The sequence below is a fragment of the Pleurodeles waltl genome, chromosome 8 (genome assembly GCF_031143425.1).
Source record: "Pleurodeles waltl isolate 20211129_DDA chromosome 8, aPleWal1.hap1.20221129, whole genome shotgun sequence".
NCBI classification, from domain to species: Eukaryota; Metazoa; Chordata; class Amphibia; order Caudata; family Salamandridae; genus Pleurodeles; species Pleurodeles waltl.
Genome location: NC_090447.1, coordinates 30,755,506 through 30,775,331, shown reverse-complemented (window position 1 = coordinate 30,775,331; position 19,826 = coordinate 30,755,506). Strand labels below are relative to the sequence as shown.

The 19,826-nt window shown below is 49.0% G+C and overlaps 1 protein-coding gene across 1 annotated transcript; it reads left to right on the top strand.

The window, feature by feature from the left end:
- Positions 1-5,015: 5,015 nt before the first annotated feature.
- LOC138249346 (enolase-phosphatase E1-like) lies at positions 5,016-6,665 on the top strand. The gene has a single exon (XM_069203307.1). It carries the CDS (start codon positions 5,016-5,018, stop codon positions 6,663-6,665), a length of 1,650 nt encoding a protein of 549 aa, XP_069059408.1.
- The last annotated feature ends 13,161 nt before the right edge of the window (positions 6,666-19,826 follow it).

The window sequence follows — 19,826 nt, the reverse complement described above, 5'->3', positions numbered from 1 at the left end:
GACTGCTTTTTTAATAAAGCAGTTTTTTTTTTTTGAATTGCAGCCCGTTTTCCTTAAAGGAAAACGAGTTGCAATTCAAAAAAATAATGAAACCATTTGGTTTCATTTTTTCAGAGCAGGCAGTGGTCCTTTGGACCACTGCCTGCTCTGAAAAAATATTTTCAGCGACATTCACAAAGGGGAAGGGGTCCCCTGGGGACCCCTTTCCGTTTGCGAATGAGTTACCACCCACTTCAAGTGGGTGTTAACTGCGAATTGCTTTGCGACCGCTTTCGCGGTCCAAAAGCAATTCAACATCACGGTGCGAGTCGCAAATAGGAAGGGAACACCCCTTCCTATTTGCGAGTCGGATTCACATTTTGTGAGTCGGTACCGACTCGCAAAATGTGAATCAGCATCGCGATGGCCGTTTTGCATGTCGCAAACTGCGTTTTTCGCAGTTTGCGACATGCAAACCGGTTCCTACATCTGGCCCCCAATGTGTTGAAGGCAAGCCCAGATGACTGTAGTATCAGATAGGTGTAAAGGTGAGTTCAGGTGAGCATAGAACATGTGGCAAGACGTGGTGCTCAGGTAACTTACATAGGAAGATGTCAATGTGCCTTTGGCTAAGAGTAGAAAGAGATGAGTGTACAGCTGAGGTCAGTAGAGTGCAGATCATAGGTGTACCCATGTAAGTAAAAGACCAGATGGGGTGAAGGTGAGCCCAGCAGATTGTAGCATCAGATGGGTATAAAGGTGGGCTCCGGTGAGTGGACATTATTTGGTAAATGTAGATCAATGCAGTTGACAATGTTGTAAAGGAGTGCATCGTGAGAGTAACTAATATGTTGTGAGGATAAACTCAGGTGAACGTAGGATCTGATGGGTGTGAGAGGGTGCTCATGTGAATGTGCGATCAGATGGGTGCGGAGCTGAGCTCAGGTTAGTATAAATCATATGGCAAGAAGGTGTACTCAGGTAACTATACCAGGGATAGTGAGAAGATGCTCTTGGGTGAGTACAGGCACAGGCAGTGTAAAGATGTGGGCAGGACAGTACAGGTCATGTGGCATGAAGGTGTGCTAAGGTGACTATACCTGGGATGGTGAGAAGATGCTCTTGGGTAGAATGGGGACAGATGGGAGTGGAAACGAGGGCAGGAGAGTACAGGTCATGTGGCATGAAGGCGTGCTCAGGTAAATATACCTGGGATGGTGAGAAGATGCTCTTCGGTAAGTGTGGGGACAGATGGGAGTGCAGATAAGGGCAGGAGAGTACAAGTAATATGGAATGAAGGTGCTCAGGTAACTATACTTAGGATGGTGAGAAGGTGCTCCTGGGTGAGTGCAGAGACAGATGGGAGTGAAGATGAGGGCCGGAGAGCACAGGTCACGAAGGTGTACTCAGGTAACTATACCTAGGATGGTGAGAAGATGCTCTTGGGTGAGTGCAGAGACAGAGGGGAATGAGGATGAGGGCAGGAGATCACAGGTCACGAAGGTGTGCTCAGGTAACTATACCTAGGATGGTGAAAAGATGCTCTTGGGTGAGTGCAGAGACAGATGGGAATGAGGATGAGGGCAGGAGAGCACAGGTCACGAAGGTGTGCTCAGGTAACTATACCTAGGATGGTGAGAAGATGCTCTTGGGTGAGTGCAGAGACAGATGGGAGTGAAGATGAGGGCAGGAGAGCACAGGTCACGAAGGAGTACTCAGGTAACTATACCTAGGATGGTGAGAAGATGTTCTTGGGTGAGTGCAGAGACAGATGGGAATGAGGATGAGGGCAGGAGAGCACAGGTCATGAAGGTGTGCTCAGGTATACCGTAGGTGAGACGGTGTAAAAATTGCTCTGGGATAAGTGTAGGATCAGGTGGGGTGAACGTTCAATCAGATAAGTGTAGACAAGTCTGTTGTGTGCCGTGGTGGATCCCTTTTTATGTTTCAGTGTTGCCTCATATATTTGGGGAGTTATTCTTATAAATGATAAGCAGAGGGTTTTACTGTATGGTTTTATATTGCATCGACGCACTTTGTTTTTATCAGACTTGTACTCGTTGCTGTATTTTATTCTTGTTCTTTTATGGCTAGTGTTAATCTTGCAGAATAAATATTATGAGTTGATTGACTGCAGATCACAGTGTGGAAGGATGTGCTCAGATGAGTCATTCACGTTGTACAAAGGAAATACTGAGTGACTAATTTGCAGATGGAAGATAGGGCTAAGCCTGGATGAGTTTAGGTGAATTTGTAGGTTGAATTGTTGCATTGCCTGTTCTTAAAACAATTGGTTGTGTTATACAAACCTATTGAAACTGTAGCACACCGACTGCGTTTGTATAAACTGAATGATGTTGGAGGTTGAACCAAATTGGCTAAAATATAAATTGCCACATGTGCATGCAATTCACCCAGTAAGGCTGTGAGGAGGCAGCGATTGAAACAACCCATGTGATGGACTGTAAGGAGGCAGCGATTGAAACAACCCAAGTGATGGACTGTAAGGAGGCAGCGATTGAAACAACCCAAGTGATGGACTGTAAGGAGGCAGCGATTGAAACAACCCAAGTGACAGACTGTGAGGAGGCAGCGATTGAAACAACCCACGTGATGGACTGTGAGGAGGCAGCGATTGAAACAACCCACGTGATGGACTGTAAGAAGGCAGTGATTGAAACAACCCCAGTGACAGACTGTGAGGAGGCAGCGATTGAAACAACCCACGTGATGGACTGTAAGGAGGCAGCGATTGAAACAACCCATGTGATGGACTGTGAGGAGGCAGCGATTGAAACAACCCAAGTGATGGACTGTGAGGAGGCAGTGATTGAAACAACCCAAGTGACAGACTGTGAGGAGGCAGCGATTGAAACAACCCACGTGATGGACTGTAAGGAGGCAGCGATTGAAACAACCCACGTGATGGACTGTGAGGAGGCAGTGATTGAAACAACCCAAGTGATGGACTGTGAGGAGGCAGCGATTGAAACAACCCAAGTGATGGACTGTAAGGAGGCAGTGATTGAAACAACCCAAGTGACAGACTGTGAGAAAGCAGCGATTGAAACAACCCAAGTGACAGACTGTGAGGAGGCAGCGATTGAAACAACCCAAGTGACGGACTGTGAGGAAGCAGCGATTGAAACAACCCAAGTGACGGACTGTGAGGAAGCAGCGATTGAAACAACCCAAGTGATGGACTGTGATGAGGCAGCGATTGAGACAACCCAAGTGACGGACTGTGAGGAGGCAGCGATTGAAACAACCCACGTGATAGACTGTGAGGAGGCAGCAATTGAAACAACCCACGTGATGGACTGTGAGGAAGCAGCGATTGAAACAACCCAAGTGATGGACTGTGAGGAGGCAGTGATTGAAACAACCCAAGTGACGGACTGTGAGGAGGCAGCGATTGAAACAACCCAAGTGATGGACTGTGAGGAAGCAGCGATTGAAACAACCCAAGTGACAGACTGTGAGGAGGCAGCGATTGAAACAACCCAAGTGACGGACTGTGAGGAGGCAGTGATTGAAACAACCCACGTGATGGACTGTAAGGAGGCAGCGAGGAGGCAGCGATTGAAACAACCCAAGTGATGGACTGTAAGGAGGCAGTGATTGAAACAACCCAAGTGACAGACTGTGAGGAGGCAGCGATTGAAACAACCCACGTGATGGACTGTAAGGAGGCAGCGATTGAAACAACCCACGTGATGGACTGTAAGGAGGCAGTGATTGAAACAACCCAAGTGACAGACTGTGAGGAGGCAGCGATTGAAACAACCCACGTGATGGACTGTAAGGAGGCAGCGATTGAAACAACCCACGTGATGGACTGTGAGGAGGCAGCGATTGAAACAACCCAAGTGATGGACTGTGAGGAGGCAGTGATTGAAACAACCCAAGTGACAGACTGTGAGGAGGCAGCGATTGAAACAACCCACGTGATGGACTGTAAGGAGGCAGCGATTGAAACAACCCACGTGATGGACTGTGAGGAGGCAGCGATGGAAACAACCCAAGTGATGGACTGTGAGGAGTCAGCGATTGAAACAACCCAAGTGATGGACTGTAAGGAGGCAGTGATTGAAACAACCCAAGTGACAGACTGTGAGGAAGCAGCGATTGAAACAACCCAAGTGACAGACTGTGAGGAGGCAGCGATTGAAACAACCCAAGTGATGGACTGTGAGGAAGCAGCGATTAAAACAACCCAAGTGATGGACTGTGAGGAAGCAGCGATTGAAACAACCCAAGTGATGGACTGTGATGAGGCAGCGATTGAGACAACCCAAGTGACGGACTGTGAGGAGGCAGCGATTGAAACAACCCACGTGATGGACTGTGAGGAAGCAGCGATTGAAACAACCCAAGTGATGGACTGTGAGGAGGCAGTGATTGAAACAACCCAAGTGACAGACTGTGAGGAGGCAGCGATTGAAACAACCCAAGTGATGGACTGTGAGGAAGCAGCGATTGAAACAACCCAAGTGACAGACTGTGAGGAGGCAGCGATTGAAACAACCCAAGTGACGGACTGTGAGGAGGCAGTGATTGAAACAACCCACGTGATGGACTGTAAGGAGGCAGCGAGGAGGCAGCGATTGAAACAACCCAAGTGATGGACTGTGAGGAAGCAGCGATTGAAACAACCCAAGTGACGGACTGTGAGGAGGCAGTGATTGAAACAACCCACATGATGGACTGTAAGGAGGCAGCGAGGAGGCAGCGATTGAAACAACCCAAGTGATGGACTGTGAGGAAGCAGCGATTGAAACAACCCAAGTGACGGACTGTGAGGAGGTAGTGATTGAAACAACCCACGTGATGGACTGTAAGGAGGCAGCGAGGAGGCAGCAATTGAAACAACCCAAGTGAAGGACTGTAAGGAGGCAGCGATTGAAACAACCCAAGTGACGGACTGTGAGGAGGCAGCGATTGAAACAACCCAAGTGACGGACTGTAAGGAGGCAGCGATTGAAACAACCCAAGTGACGGACTGTGAGGAGGCAGCGATTGAAACAACCCAAGTGATGGACTGTAAGGAGGCAGTGATTGAAACAACCCAAGTGACGGACTGTGAGGAGGCAGTGATTGAAACAACCCAAGTGATGGACTGTAAGGAGGCAGCGATTGAAACAACCCAAGTGATGGACTGTAAGGAGGCAGTGATTGAAACAACCCAAGTGACTGACTGTGAGGAGGCAGCGATTGAAACAACCCAAGTGATGGACTGTGAGGAGACAGTGATTGAAACAACCCAAGTGATGGACTGTAAGGAGGCAGCGATTGAAACAACCCAAGTGATGGACTGTAAGGAGGCAGTGATTGAAACAACCCAAGTGACAGACTGTGAGGAGGCAGCGATTGAAACAACCCACGTGTTGGACTGTAAGGAGGCAGCGATTGAAACAACCCAAGTGATGGACTGTAAGGAGGCAGCGATTGAAACAACCCAAGTGACGGACTGTGAGGAGGCAGCGATTGAAACAACCCACGTGATGGACTGTAAGGAGGCAGCGATTGAAAGAACCCAAGTGATGGACTGTAAGGAGGCAGCGATTGAAACAACCCAAGTGATGGACTGTAAGGAGGCAGTGATTGAAACAACCCAAGTGACAGACTGTGAGGAGGCAGCCATTGAAACAACCCACGTGATGGACTGTAAGGAGGCAGCGATTGAAACAACCCACGTGATGGATTGTGAGGAGGTAGCGATTGAAACAACCCAAGTGACAGACTGTGAGGAGGCAGCGATTGAAACAACCCAAGTGACGGACTGTAAGGAGGCAGCGACTGAAACAACCCAAGTGACGGACTGTAAGGAGGCAGCGATTGAAACAACCCAAGTGATGGACTGTAAGGAGGCAGTGATTGAAACAACCCAAGTGACAGACTGTGAGGAGGCAGCCATTGAAACAACCCACGTGATGGACTGTAAGGAGGCAGCGATTGAAACAACCCACGTGATGGATTGTGAGGAGGTAGCGATTGAAACAACCCAAGTGACAGACTGTGAGGAGGCAGCGATTGAAACAACCCAAGTGACGGACTGTAAGGAGGCAGCGACTGAAACAACCAAAGTGACGGACTGTAAGGAGGCAGCGATTGAAACAACCCAAGTGACGGACTGTAAGGAGGCAGCGAATGAAACAACCCAAGTGATGGACTGTAAGGAGGCAGCGATTGAAACAACCCAAGTGAAGGACTGTAAGGAGGCAGCGATTGAAACAACCCAAGTGACGGACTGTGAGGAGGCAGCGATTGAAACAACCCAAGTGACGGACTGTGAGGAGGCAGCGATTGAAACAACCCAAGTGAAGGACTGTAAGGAGGCAGCGATTGAAACAACCCAAGTGATGGACTGTGAGGAGGCAGCGATTGAAACAACCCAAGTGACGGACTGTAAGGAGGCAGCGATTGAAACAACCCAAGTGACGGACTATGAGGAGGCAGCGATTGAAACAACCCAAGTGATGGACTGTAAGGAGGCAGCGATTGAAACAACCCAAGTGACGGACTGTGAGGAGGCAGCGATTGAAACAACCCAAGTGAAGGACTGTAAGGAGGCAGCGATTGAAACAACCCAAGTGACGGACTGTGAGGAGGCAGCGATTGAAACAACCCAAGTGAAGGACTGTAAGGAGGCAGCGAGGAGGCAGCGATTGAAACAACCCAAGTGATGGACTGTGAGGAAGCAGCGATTGAAACAACCCAAGTGACGGACTGTGAGGAGGCAGTGATTGAAACAACCCACATGATGGACTGTAAGGAGGCAGCGAGGAGGCAGCGATTGAAACAACCCAAGTGATGGAGTGTGAGGAAGCAGCGATTGAAACAACCCAAGTGACGGACTGTGAGGAGGTAGTGATTGAAACAACCCACGTGATGGACTGTAAGGAGGCAGCGAGGAGGCAGCAATTGAAACAACCCACGTGATGGACTGTAAGGAGGCAGCGATTGAAACAACCCAAGTGACAGACTGTGAGGAGGCAGCGATTGAAACAACCCAAGTGATGGACTGTAAGGAGGCAGTGATTGAAACAACCCAAGTGACGGACTGTGAGGAGGCAGTGATTGAAACAACCCAAGTGATGGACTGTAAGGAGGCAGCGATTGAAACAACCCAAGTGATGGACTGTAAGGAGGCAGTGATTGAAACAACCCAAGTGACTGACTGTGAGGAGGCAGCGATTGAAACAACCCAAGTGATGGACTGTGAGGAGACAGTGATTGAAACAACCCAAGTGATGGACTGTAAGGAGGCAGCGATTGAAACAACCCAAGTGATGGACTGTAAGGAGGCAGTGATTGAAACAACCCAAGTGACAGACTGTGAGGAGGCAGCGATTGAAACAACCCACGTGTTGGACTGTAAGGAGGCAGCGATTGAAACAACCCAAGTGATGGACTGTAAGGAGGCAGCGATTGAAACAACCCAAGTGATGGACTGTGAGGAGGCAGCGATTGAAACAACCCACGTGATGGACTGTAAGGAGGCAGCGATTGAAACAACCCAAGTGATGGACTGTAAGGAGGAAGCGATTGAAACAACCCAAGTGATGGACTGTAAGGAGGCAGTGATTGAAACAACCCAAGTGACAGACTGTGAGGAGGCAGCCATTGAAACAACCCACGTGATGGACTGTAAGGAGGCAGCGATTGAAACAACCCACGTGGTGGATTGTGAGGAGGTAGCGATTGAAACAACCCAAGTGACAGACTGTGAGGAGGCAGCGATTGAAACAACCCAAGTGACGGACTGTAAGGAGGCAGCGACTGAAACAACCCAAGTGACGGACTGTAAGGAGGCAGCGATTGAAACAACCCAAGTGATGGACTGTAAGGAGGCAGTGATTGAAACAACCCAAGTGACAGACTGTGAGGAGGCAGCCATTGAAACAACCCACGTGATGGACTGTAAGGAGGCAGCGATTGAAACAACCCACGTGATGGATTGTGAGGAGGTAGCGATTGAAACAACCCAAGTGACAGACTGTGAGGAGGCAGCGATTGAAACAACCCAAGTGACGGACTGTAAGGAGGCAGCGACTGAAACAACCCAAGTGACGGACTGTAAGGAGGCAGCGATTGAAACAACCCAAGTGACGGACTGTAAGGAGGCAGCGACTGAAACAACCCAAGTGATGGACTGTGAGGAGGCAGCGATTGAAACAACCCAAGTGAAGGACTGTAAGGAGGCAGCGATTGAAACAACCCAAGTGACGGACTGTGAGGAGGCAGCGATTGAAACAACCCAAGTGACGGACTGTAAGGAGGCAGCGATTGAAACAACCCAAGTGATGGACTATGAGGAGGCAGCGATTGAAACAACCCAAGTGATGGACTGTGAGGAGGCAGCGATTGAAACAACCCAAGTGATGGACTATGAGGAGGCAGCGATTGAAACAACCCAAGTGATGGACTGTGAGGAGGCAGCGATTGAAACAACCCAAGTGACGGACTGTGAGGAGGCAGCGATTGAAACAACCCAAGTGAAGGACTGTAAGGAGGCAGCGATTGAAACAACCCAAGTGATGGACTGTGAGGAGGCAGCGATTGAAACAACCCAAGTGACGGACTGTGAGGAGGCAGCGATTGAAACAACCCAAGTGAAGGACTGTAAGGAGGCAGCGATTGAAACAACCCAAGTGATGGACTGTGAGGAGGCAGCGATTGAAACAACCCAAGTGACGGACTGTAAGGAGGCAGCGATTGAAACAACCCAAGTGACGGACTTGAGGAAGCAGCGATTGAAACAACCCACGTGATGGATTGTGAGGAGGTAGCGATTGAAACAACCCAAGTGACAGACTGTGAGGAGGCAGCGATTGAAACAACCCAAGTGACGGACTGTAAGGAGGCAGCGACTGAAACAACCCAAGTGACGGACTGTAAGGAGGCAGCGATTGAAACAACCCAAGTGATGGACTGTAAGGAGGCAGCGATTGAAACAACCCAAGTGACGGACTTGAGGAAGCAGCGATTGAATCATATGTGGGATTTCAGGGTGAAGATTCGCTGAGGCTGCAAGCCTTGCTGGGATTCTTTGGCATGCACAATGATGGTCCCCCTCCTTGAACTATTTCTCCTGGCACCACCAGTCATTGTGGTCTACATCCCAAGTTCTGCTGTAAAAAGCTAAAGTGTTTTCTCTCCAGCTGGCCCATTTCCCATAAAAAGAGTAGGCACTCCATGGACCATTGTCAAGGTTACGTGCAGATGGAAACTGAGAGGAGTCAATAACACTATGAATGTGACACACTCTGACATTCCTGCCAGACTAATGGTGTGCTGAATTCTCTTTCCTGATCTGTTCACACGTAGGGCCCTCCGTTTCCAATCATATGGCGCCTGCCAATGGATCGGACCTCGCCAAGAGATCCATATCGCTGTGGCTGGGTAGGAAGTGGTTCTCTGGTGTTACTCCAGCTGATCCACATTTGTGGTTGGAACACTCTCTGGTGTGTCACTCGTGGCCCTGGGTAAGAGGGTCAAGGCCAGCAAGAGAGATGGGAAGGCCTCGCTTCATGCCTGTAAGAATTATATTAAACTTTAAGGACTTGTGCTGAAATTCAAACTGTAGGAACAAGCATCCCCCCCTCGAACCAAAGGAAGGCTTCAAGGGTGCGCTCCATTGCTTTCTTAACTTTTCACAGATGTTTGATATTTCATATCATGTAGCGTTTGTGTGCTGGTCTCTGACACTGGTATGATGCAGATGTGGTACTACTCTCAGGGCTATATTTAACAAAGAGTTGCGTTGCTCTTGCGCCACACAGCATGGTGCAAGAGCAACGCACTAAAGGCAGGTTCGTCAAGCCAGGCAAGGCCACCTTGCACGGCCCTGCATGGCTTGATAAATCTAGCGTAACGCAATACAGGGCAAATTGATGCGTTGTGTTACTCTACCTTGGGAAGGCGTTCCATGGGGGAGCGTGGGTGTTCCCAAGCAATTCCCATGGATTTTTGAGCATTCCCAAATTTATCATCACTGGCAGACCTGGAAATGTGTCAGAAACGTATGCCTCCCAAAGTGAGGCGTAACGAAGAGAAATATCTTTATTTCTCCTTGTTATTTCCTCTTTCTATGTGTGCCGCATTCTGCAGCATACACAGAAAGAGGAATATGCCTCAGGGGATCCATTTTGTGCAGGAAGGTGTTTCTTCCTGCACAAAAACAATTCTGCAAGCAACGCAGGTACCCGTGCACCATGGTGCCAGGGTGCCTGCATTGGCACAAGGCAGCATATTGTGCGCCAGCGCTGGGGAAACCCCGAGTGCACCATACAGTGTTAAGTACGACATATTCATGCCCTTTCCCTATCGTGCAGCTCAGCATGTTGACTTGCTGCGCTGTGCTATGTGAAATGATGAACAATTTGCCCCTCGGACTCTGAAGGAGGAGAGCGCATCTTCCTCTGCGATCGGGCTTTGATGGCCTGTCCTGGATGTGGCTTCTTGGCACTGCTGTGGTCCAGGTACCACAGTTAATTAGAGGATCAACTGATCGCGAGATGACTTCACTACTATCTACACCTCAAGCCCCTTGATGTCTCCACTGAACACACTCATGTTGCTAAAGACCTGAATGTTTTATCAAAAAGTGGATGAGTTTTCCTACAAACTTGAATGCCGGTCTGTGCATTATTCTTTACATAAAGAAGATTTGTTTGAAGCTGTGATGCCCAGAATATGGTTCGCAAGTGGTTGATGGAAGCCGTCTCACTCCTGACGTCTAACCAACCATTCCATGGAGGTCCAGGGACAGAAGTGTCCACTCAGAAGCCCTCTGGATTGAGGATGATGAAATAAGTGAAAACAGGCTATAGCGGTGTGCTCCCTGAGCTTCCGAAACACATAGTTGGTGGAGTCTTGTCCCAGAAGAACATTAGGGGAAAAGATGCGTTCCTTGTCCCTGATGAAGGGATCTGATGAGGAAAAAACAGCAGCATCTAATGAAAGAATGCACCAGTAGCATCATGACTACTTGAAGAAGACTGATATCCTGGTGTGGGTGCACCCATGAGAGCTGACTCATTTCTACTTACTTGGACTAAAGTAAAATGAGGTGAGTATTTTTGTGGTACTTACAGCTGGGGAGCAATGCAGCACTATGCGCAACAATAAGTGAATAAATTAACGACATAGGATGGTCCCATGAATGGACAATAAATTGCAAGAGAGGGTGCAAGCCAGCTATGTCGCATGATGTCATTCCACACGCGTGCTGCACACAGAGAAGGCTTGCCTCCTGGTCCTCTCTTCCTTGCACCTCCTGGCTTTGAGTCCGGCTCTAGTTTGGTATCTTGTGCTATGTTACCTGCGTGAAGCGCATCAGTATTCGGCAAGGTATGCCGGTGCACCCATTTCCGCCTGCTTTGTATGTGATGGCAGCAGGGTTCAAGGGGCGGCCGAAGGATAACAGGACATGCTGATGGTTGAGAATGTTTGGGAGACCTTAGAGGACTGAGGTTGTGGTGAGCCTGCACTGCCCCCTTATCACCCTGAATTACAGGTGACCTATCCTCCATTTAAAGCCTGAATGGACCACAAGGCTGTTTTCCCTTTTGCCGTTGACCTTGGAGCAGTGTTCTGATGCTGAGGATGGTACCCTGATTTCAGATCTCTTTGAACGTTCTCTGCACATACTGCATTTCTACAGGTATAACATTTTAAATGAGTTTGGACCCTGGGCCTAAATTCCAAGTTAAAGTGGGACCAGTCCAGTGAGTGTTGATTCATCTCAAGGAATTGTTTTAAGTCAAGAAGGAATAAAGAACATGCATCTGCGTACAGGGAACCGATTCACTGTCTACAGAAGTGCGCATGTGGTTCTAAATGTGTACTGGAAGAGTAAAAAGTCAATCTGACACATTCCAAGTGGTACTGGTTCTGTCTGGTGCTTGGCAGATCCTGTACCTAGGTGTCTGCTGACTGCGCCATGAGGGCTACTCGATGGCTAATCTTAGACCTTCTACTGAGGGGTCTGGTGATCTCCTTGGCTTGTTCCTCACCAAGGTGGAGCTGAGGTGTCTGTGGGTTCTGCCACCGCTACTTGAGGGTGGAACATCATGGATCCTCTACTGTGGTGTCAGTGGACTGACCACCACCGCCTCTGTGTGGTACGTCATGGCTCCTCTAGAGATGAAACTTTCCATGGTTTGTGCCTCTTTTTCCAAGGCAGACCCAATAGACCTATTATAGAGGCATCTGCACATTGAGTCACCATCATACCTGCCAACTTAATAGAAGTATTCACAATGTGAAGTGGGGCGTGGTCGTGAAAGGTGGGGTGCCTCTTGCAGAGAACTGCTTCCCTCACAGGCATTTCTGCCCCCTCCACCTTCAATTGCCCGCCCTACTCCAGAAAGCAAGGAAGCAAAAAAAAAACAGAACAAAAGCTTGCTGAGGCTGCTGCCGCCGAAGTCCTGGGGTGTTTTTGCACTCCTTAATTGACACTGACTACTCAGAGCCTTTAAAAGCAGCTGAAAAGCCACTATTCTTCTGTGGCTTTAAGCTGTTTTCCCCGATCACGTCCTCTCTGGGTGGCCGCGTCTGGGGAACCAATATCGTGTGACACACGGTGGCACCATGTGAGTTGGCAGGTCTGCATCCTAGCTTCTGGGTAGTTAACCTTGGACTCTCGAAAGAGCTGTCTCATAACTTCCTTGCCTCCAAGATGGACTTTCTACTGGAGAGCCAGTGGGCTGTGCCACCATCGCTTCTGTGTGGCACACCATAGACCCTGAATTGTGGAGTCAGTGGTAATCCTTTGTTGGTTCCTTCGCCTAGTCTGCGTGGATCTCATAGACCCTACATTGTAGGGTAAACTTGGTAAGTGTCCAGAGTAGTACATAGACTCCGCCACATGTGTTTGCTACATGCCACGCGTACTATACTGGAGCTGACCATATCAACTCACAAATATATTGTATTGAGTGGATTGTCTGGCACTGCACTGCAAGGTAGGTATATACCTGCTACTCTTATCTATGGATCTACTAACCTAGACCGTGATTAGGCCGATGTAGCGGTTACACTAGTCAAGAGATCGAGAACCTGTCTCTTAACAATAGCTGTAAGTTTGCTGCAGTATGATTTAGAACACAATCTCCAAACTTGAGGCACCACACCAAAACCTCTCCCCACGTGGACCACAAAACAAATATACACCTCCCCCAGCCATGCACAACCATTAGAGTTAGGTCTAACTCAACCACCCAGAAGTGCCATGTACCTTGCAAGGGATAGGAAGGCACTGTGGGGCATATTTATGGGGATGTGGTGTAGGGCAGCCCAGCACGTCGTCATGCTGCATTGCCCTACGCCAAACTTAGAGGGCAAGAATGCACCACATTTATGCAACATGGTGCATTACTGTACTTTAACCTGGGCTGGTGCCATTTCAGAAGCCTAGTGCAAGGGTGCCTCCATTGCATGCAGGATTGTTTTTGTGCAGGAAGGGACCACCTTCCTGCACAAAAACAATCCTGAGAGGCGTTCTCCTCTTTGTATGTGTTCTGCAGAATGCACATACAAAGAAGACAAGCATTTACAATGCAACGGGTCTCGCGTTTGCTCATGTTAGAGCTGATCGCGTTGTAAACTCCTAACCCGACTTTTCACTTATCGGGGAAAAGTTCATTTATGTACATAACCCGAAAAAGTGAAATGAACTATGTAAAGCGCTCGACTTCTGCCAAGCGAGATCGCGCTCGTAAATTAGAGAAAAAGAAGTCCACGAGCCCGATGGAATACAGCGAGCCTCGCATGTTTTCTGTACTTGGTCACTGTGCTCGAGGAGGGCTAGCCACCGGAAAAGGCATGACGTATGCGTGCCTTCAACTAATGAAAGCAAGCAGATTTTATTAGGCAAGCCCACGAACCAATAAAAAACACTGACGTAAAGTTAACAGGGCTCCGAGCCCTTTTCTAAATACAAAAGCGTCTCGCTGTGATACGCATGCGCGAGCGCATGAAACGTAGGCTCGACCCTAAAAAAATGAGGAGCACAGGGTGACCAGATGTTGAAAACCGAAAAACAGGACATTTAGCAAACATAGAAGGACTACACTTTTACATGAGCCAAGGAGCTCAAAATGACTTACGTGACAGTGCTCATCAGTATAGAAAAACACAGTAGGGTGGGTGTTATTTAAATAGCGCTCTGAAAAAAGCTGCAAACCCGTCCTGCTTTCGAGCACATAAAAACCTGCCTCTCTATGTTTTCAGTCGATCTTCTTTAAAAGCCCGGGACATGCGCTACATTTCTCAAAATCTGCCGGGACAGCTGGTGAAAACCCGGGACTGTCCCGGCAAACCCAGGACACCTGGTCACCCTAGCGGAGAAATACAAATATTTCTACTCGTTCCGCTTCACCTCGCGAGGCGTCAGGTTTTGGTGCTTTCCCAGGTTTACACGATTTTGTAAATCTGGGGAAGCGTCAAGTTCCATGAGCGCTGCGAGGGAACAGCCACCGCGACACCCATAGAACGCCTCTCTGGCGCGGAGTGAGGCAACGCAGCGATTTGCTCTACCGTGCCTGATATCTATGAGGCCATTCAAAGCCACGCAAAGTGGCTCTACTTGGCTTCCTTGGTAATGGTGCAAGGAATGCGCCATCATTGTATCAAAAAAGTGGTGCTGCAACAGCGCACGGGTCTCATTACTATGCCCCTATACACACACACATATATATATATATATATATATATATATATATATATATATATACACATTTTACCAAACAACAGCCATGACCACTGGTCAAACTGTGACGGTAAGTATGTGAGGTAAGGCGAAGTCCCACGCTGCCTTAGGGTCCTGTACCCATCTTGAGGCTTCCACCAGTCTTGAAAAAGGGCGGAAGAGACCAACCGCCTGAGCCTTCCGAAAAAACTCACAGAAACCTACGAAAATACGCAAATATTCTTGGAAAATGTGAGGCATGGCTGCTGAAACCCAATCTCCCTGGGTCCTAACAAGCTGTCGTGTTTGTTATGATCAGCCCTCTACTTTCAACAGAAGTGATTTAATCTGCCTCCTCCGTTTCAGACCATATCAGAGAGGGGCGGATGGAGGGGGGGCTCTAACCCCCACCCCACGCAAAATAACAAACTCCATGTGACGGTGTGTTTTCATTTCGTCGTAGGATTTTTCTGTTTTTTTTTTCCTCGACGCTCGTAACTTTTCTAAGGTTGTAAACAGAGCACTGGTCTTTGTTCCCAGTTCAGCAGAAATTATTTCGGAGCCCATAACAATGCTCTAATTTATTTGTTTTTTAAATTAAATTTGAAATCCCGTGGCAGCAAAATTTGTTTCATTCCATCTCAGGCTCAGAAGCATCCAAAAACAGCAAAGGATTGCGGGACGAGATCAGGAATTTGTGTTCATTGGTCCCAAACCTGGAGATGTTGGCCCTGAGGAGACCTCCGAACTCCTCATCCTCACATGACCTTCCCGCAGGCTCCGGAGTTGTGCACGTTTGTGATGTGATGCTGAGGGGCCCCGCGTGGGGATGGTTGGAGGGTGCTACAGACCAGGGGTAAGCTGTGACCTCATGAAGCCTGGAGGAAGGGTTCGCTTTACACCTATGGTGAGCAGTCACCTCAGGAGGCCTGAGTTCAGAGTCTGCACCAGAGTTGTGGTGATAGTAGAAGGTCTGGGGAGGGTGTGCTTTACACCTATGGTGAGCAGTGACCTCAGAAGGCCTGAGTTCAGAGTCTGCTATAGACCTGTGGTAAGACTACAGACCTTAGGAGGCCCGAGAGAGTGTACCCTTTACACCTATGGTGAGCAGTGACCTCAGAAGGCCTGAGTTCAGAGTCTGCTGCAGACTTGTGGTGATAGTAGAAGGTCTGGGGAGGGTGTGCTTTACACCTATGGTGAGCAGTGACCTCAGAAGGCCTGAGTTCAGACTCTGCTGCAGACTTGTGGTGATAGTAGAAGGTCTGGGGAAGGTGTGCTTTACACCTATGGTGAGCAGTCACCTCAGGAGGCCTGAGTTCAGAATCTGCTATAGACCTGTGGTGAGGCACAGACCTTAGGAGGCCTGAGGGAGTGTACCCTTTACACCTATGGTGAGCAGTGACCTCAGAAGGCCTGAGTTCAGAGTCTGCTATAGACCTGTGGTAAGACTACAGACCTTAGGAGGCCCGAGAGAGTGTACCCTTTACACCTATGGTGAGCAGTGACCTCAGAAGGCCTGGGTTCAGAGTCTGCTGCAGACTTGTGGTGATAGTAGAAGGTCTGGGGAGGGTGTGCTTTACACCTATGGTGAGCAGTCACCTCAGGAGGCCTGAGTTCAGAATCTGCTATAGTCCTGTGGTGAGGCACAGACCTTAGGAGGCCTGAGGGAGTGTACCCTTTACACCTATGGTGAGCAGTGACCTCAGAAGGCCTGAGTTCAGAGTCTGCACCAGAGTTGTGGTGAGAGTAGAAGGCCTGGGGAGGGTGTGCTTTACACCTATGGTAAGCAGTGACCTCGGGAGGCCTGAGGTCAGAGTCTGCTATAGGCCTATGGCTGGCTCGCACCTCAGGAAGCCTGGAGCGAGGGTGTGCTTTAAATCTATGGTGAGCAGTGACCTCGGAAGCCTGAGGTTGGTATCTGCTATAGACTGATAGTGAGAGGAGTGACCTTAGGATGCCTGAGAGAGGGTGTGCCTCACACCTATGGTGACAAGTGACCCTGCAAGGCCCTCTGGTGAGAAGAATGACCTCAGGAGGCCTGGAGTGAGGGTGTGCGCTATAGACCTCTTAGGGGAAGTGGCCACATGAGCCTGTGTCAGTAGACCTGTGTGCTGTAGACCTGTGTGCTGTAGACCTGTGTCAGTAGACCTGTGTGCTGTAGACCTGTGGCTCACTGTGACCTCAGGAGGCCTAGGGGCAGCACATTCTTTACACCTGTGGTAAGCAGTGACCCCAGGAGTCTTGGAGTGAGGTGTGCTACAGACTTATTGTGTTAAATGACATATAGACCCGCCAGCTTCGCTCCGCCGACCTTGCCCTTGCTACCGTCCCACGCATCCGGAGAACAACCACCGGCAGCAGATCGTCCTCGCACCTCGCCGCCAAGAGGTGGAACACTCTTCCCACCCACGTGCGTCAGACCAAGGACCTCCTTACCTTGCAAGACATGGCTGTTCGAGCAGTAGCAGCTACAACCCCAGCACCTTCAGACCCTCACAGGTGAGTAGTGCACTTTACAAATTCCCTGGTTGATTGATTGATGGATAGACAGCTGAATTCAAAGCATACTATAGACCTCTGGTGAACTGGTGACCAGAAGAAGACTGTGGTGAGAGTGTGATATAAATCCATGGTGAGAGGGGTGACCTCAGGAGGGCTGGGATGAGTATGTGCTGCACACCTATGATGAGCCTTAACCTCAGGAGGCTGAGTGAAAGTGTGCTATAGACCTGTGCTCAACTGCGACTTCTGGAGTCCTGGGATGAGGGTCAGCTATAGAGACGAAGGTTGAGAAGTGCAACCTCAGGAGGGCTCATGAAGGTCTCCTACACTGGTGATAGAGAGGACCTCAGGAGGCAAAGAGTGGGCGTACACTGTATCCCTTCTATATCCTGTGGAGAGCTGTGAATTCAGGAGGCCAGGGGTGAGGGTGTCCCATAGACGTGCGGTGAGCTGTGATCTCAGAAGACCTTTGATGAGGGTGGTGGTGATGGGGGGACCTCCAGATGCCTTGGCTGAGGGTGTGCTCTAGACCCGTGGTGACCTATGACCTCGGAAAGCCTTCAGTTAAGGTGTTCTTTAGGACCATGATGAATAGTGAGCTTGTGTGGCCTCTGTTCGCGGTGTGCTATAGACCTATGATCAGAGCGGTGGCCTATGATGATCTGAGCTGAGGGTGTACTATGGATCAATGTGGGAAGGTTGTCTTTGGGGGAGGGTGGAGGGGTTTTTATTATGTCCCAGAGGTGAGTGGTAACCTCAGAAACCCTAGGGTGAGCGTGTCCTACAGAGCTATGCTGAGCAGTGCCCCCCGAAACCAGGGGAAGGAGTGAGGGGTGCTGCAGACCTGTACTGCATTATTATCTCCGAAGTCCTTCAATGAGGATGATGTGGGGGGGGCGCTGGGTCCTTGGCAGAGTATTTACAATAGACTGAAGGTGAGCTGTAACCTCAGAAATCCTTCTGTGACGGTGTGCTTTAGGCCTATGATGAACTGTGATCTCAGGTGGGCTTGGTGACCTCTGAATGTCCAGATGAGGGTGCACTATAGATCTGATGAGCTCTCAGGTAAAATTGGTGGCTTTGAGGAGGCTTGTTATAGATGAAAGGTGAGTGGTAACTTCAGAAAACCTAGGTTGTAAGTGTCCTTCAGACCTATGGTGAGCGATGCCCTCAGAAGGTCCGGGGTGAGGGAGTGCTATAGATCTATGTGATCTCAAGAGGCAGCAGAACAGTGCGGGAGCATGCTGTGGACTGAGATGTAATGACTGACCCCCCATGTTGAATAGGAGTAATGTTTTGCAATGCAAATGGAGAAATTTGGGGCCAGATGTATGACATTTTTTTGCACTCGCAAACGGTGCGAATTGCAAAATTCAGCCGTTTGCGAGTGCAAAAAAAGTGGTCTGCGATGCATGAAAGGCATTCGCAGACCACAAATAAGAAATCGCAAAAATTGTGATTTCTTGCATTGCGACCTGGTTTTGCGAGTCGCAATTTGCGATTCGCAAAATCCAAATCGTCAGGAGATGCAGCAAAAAATTGCAAATTGCGATTTTTCGCAGAATGCCATTTTGCACATGCAAAATACTATGAAAAGAAACCAGGTGGTAACCAGGTGCAAAATATAAAAATGAATTTAAAATGCATTTTTAAATTGAACATGTAAAGCACACATGCCCTTTTGGCATGTGTGCACCTCACATGTCCCCCAAAAAATGTTTGGGTTGCAGCAGAGGAGGCCTTCGGCCCCCAGCACCCTGGGCTTTTGCATTTCCCAAATTGCGATTTCTGGTTCAGAAATCACAATTTTGGAAATGCAAAAAATTTGCAGATATGGAACAACAGGCCCATAAATGCGAATGGGGGCGGTATTGTAATTTGCGATTCGGTAATAGCACTTGCGATTTTTAAGAAATCGCTATTACCGAATCGCAAATGTGATACATGGCCCTGTGCGAGTCGGTAATAGCGATTTCTTAAAAATCGCAATTTCTGAATCGCAAAGGGCCGTGATGATACATCTGGCCGTAGATTCCGTGTTGCTGCACTCAGTCATGCCTGCACACCCACACACACGAGTCCATGCATGTATGACAAATGCTTTTACTTTCAGACCCTGAGTGTGACGTCACTATCTACGTGGTGCAGTTGCACGTGGGTTAATGGTGTGTAGCATGTTGCCCCAGTCTCTTTGTTCGCTGTTGTAATAGTAATAGTATTAATATAACGCTTACTACCCCTGACGAGGCGTTTAAGTTGTGTGTTTTTTCAAGTTCTATCTATGTTTGCAGTGATTGTATTTTTAACACCCTCCAATAAAATAGTGTGTTCTAAGAGGGGTTCAAATGCTTTCGACACTGGTAGCGTGCAGCAACAGTCTCCCTTGAAGGGCCCCCCTGAGAACTATCCTCTCAAAGTAGGCGCATCTCAGACCCTCCTCCGATCCAAGGTAGAAGTGGGGTGGGGGGAGAGGAGATCCTGAAAATAAAATGAAGAAAAAATGCTGCCCTTGGTGGCCACCTGCCGCCGCTCACTGTCACCCTGAGACAAGTGTAGAAATCCTTTTCATGCTCCTTCATGGTGAAACGGCGCATTTCACGCGGATGGGCGCAATGTATTTTATAAACGGTGCATTTCACGCCAGTCTGGG

What these genes read in the sequence shown, in the direction of transcription:
- LOC138249346 (XM_069203307.1), top strand. Translation starts at nt 5,016, where the DNA reads ATGGACTGTAAGGAGGCAGTGATTGAAACAACCCAAGTGACGGACTGT.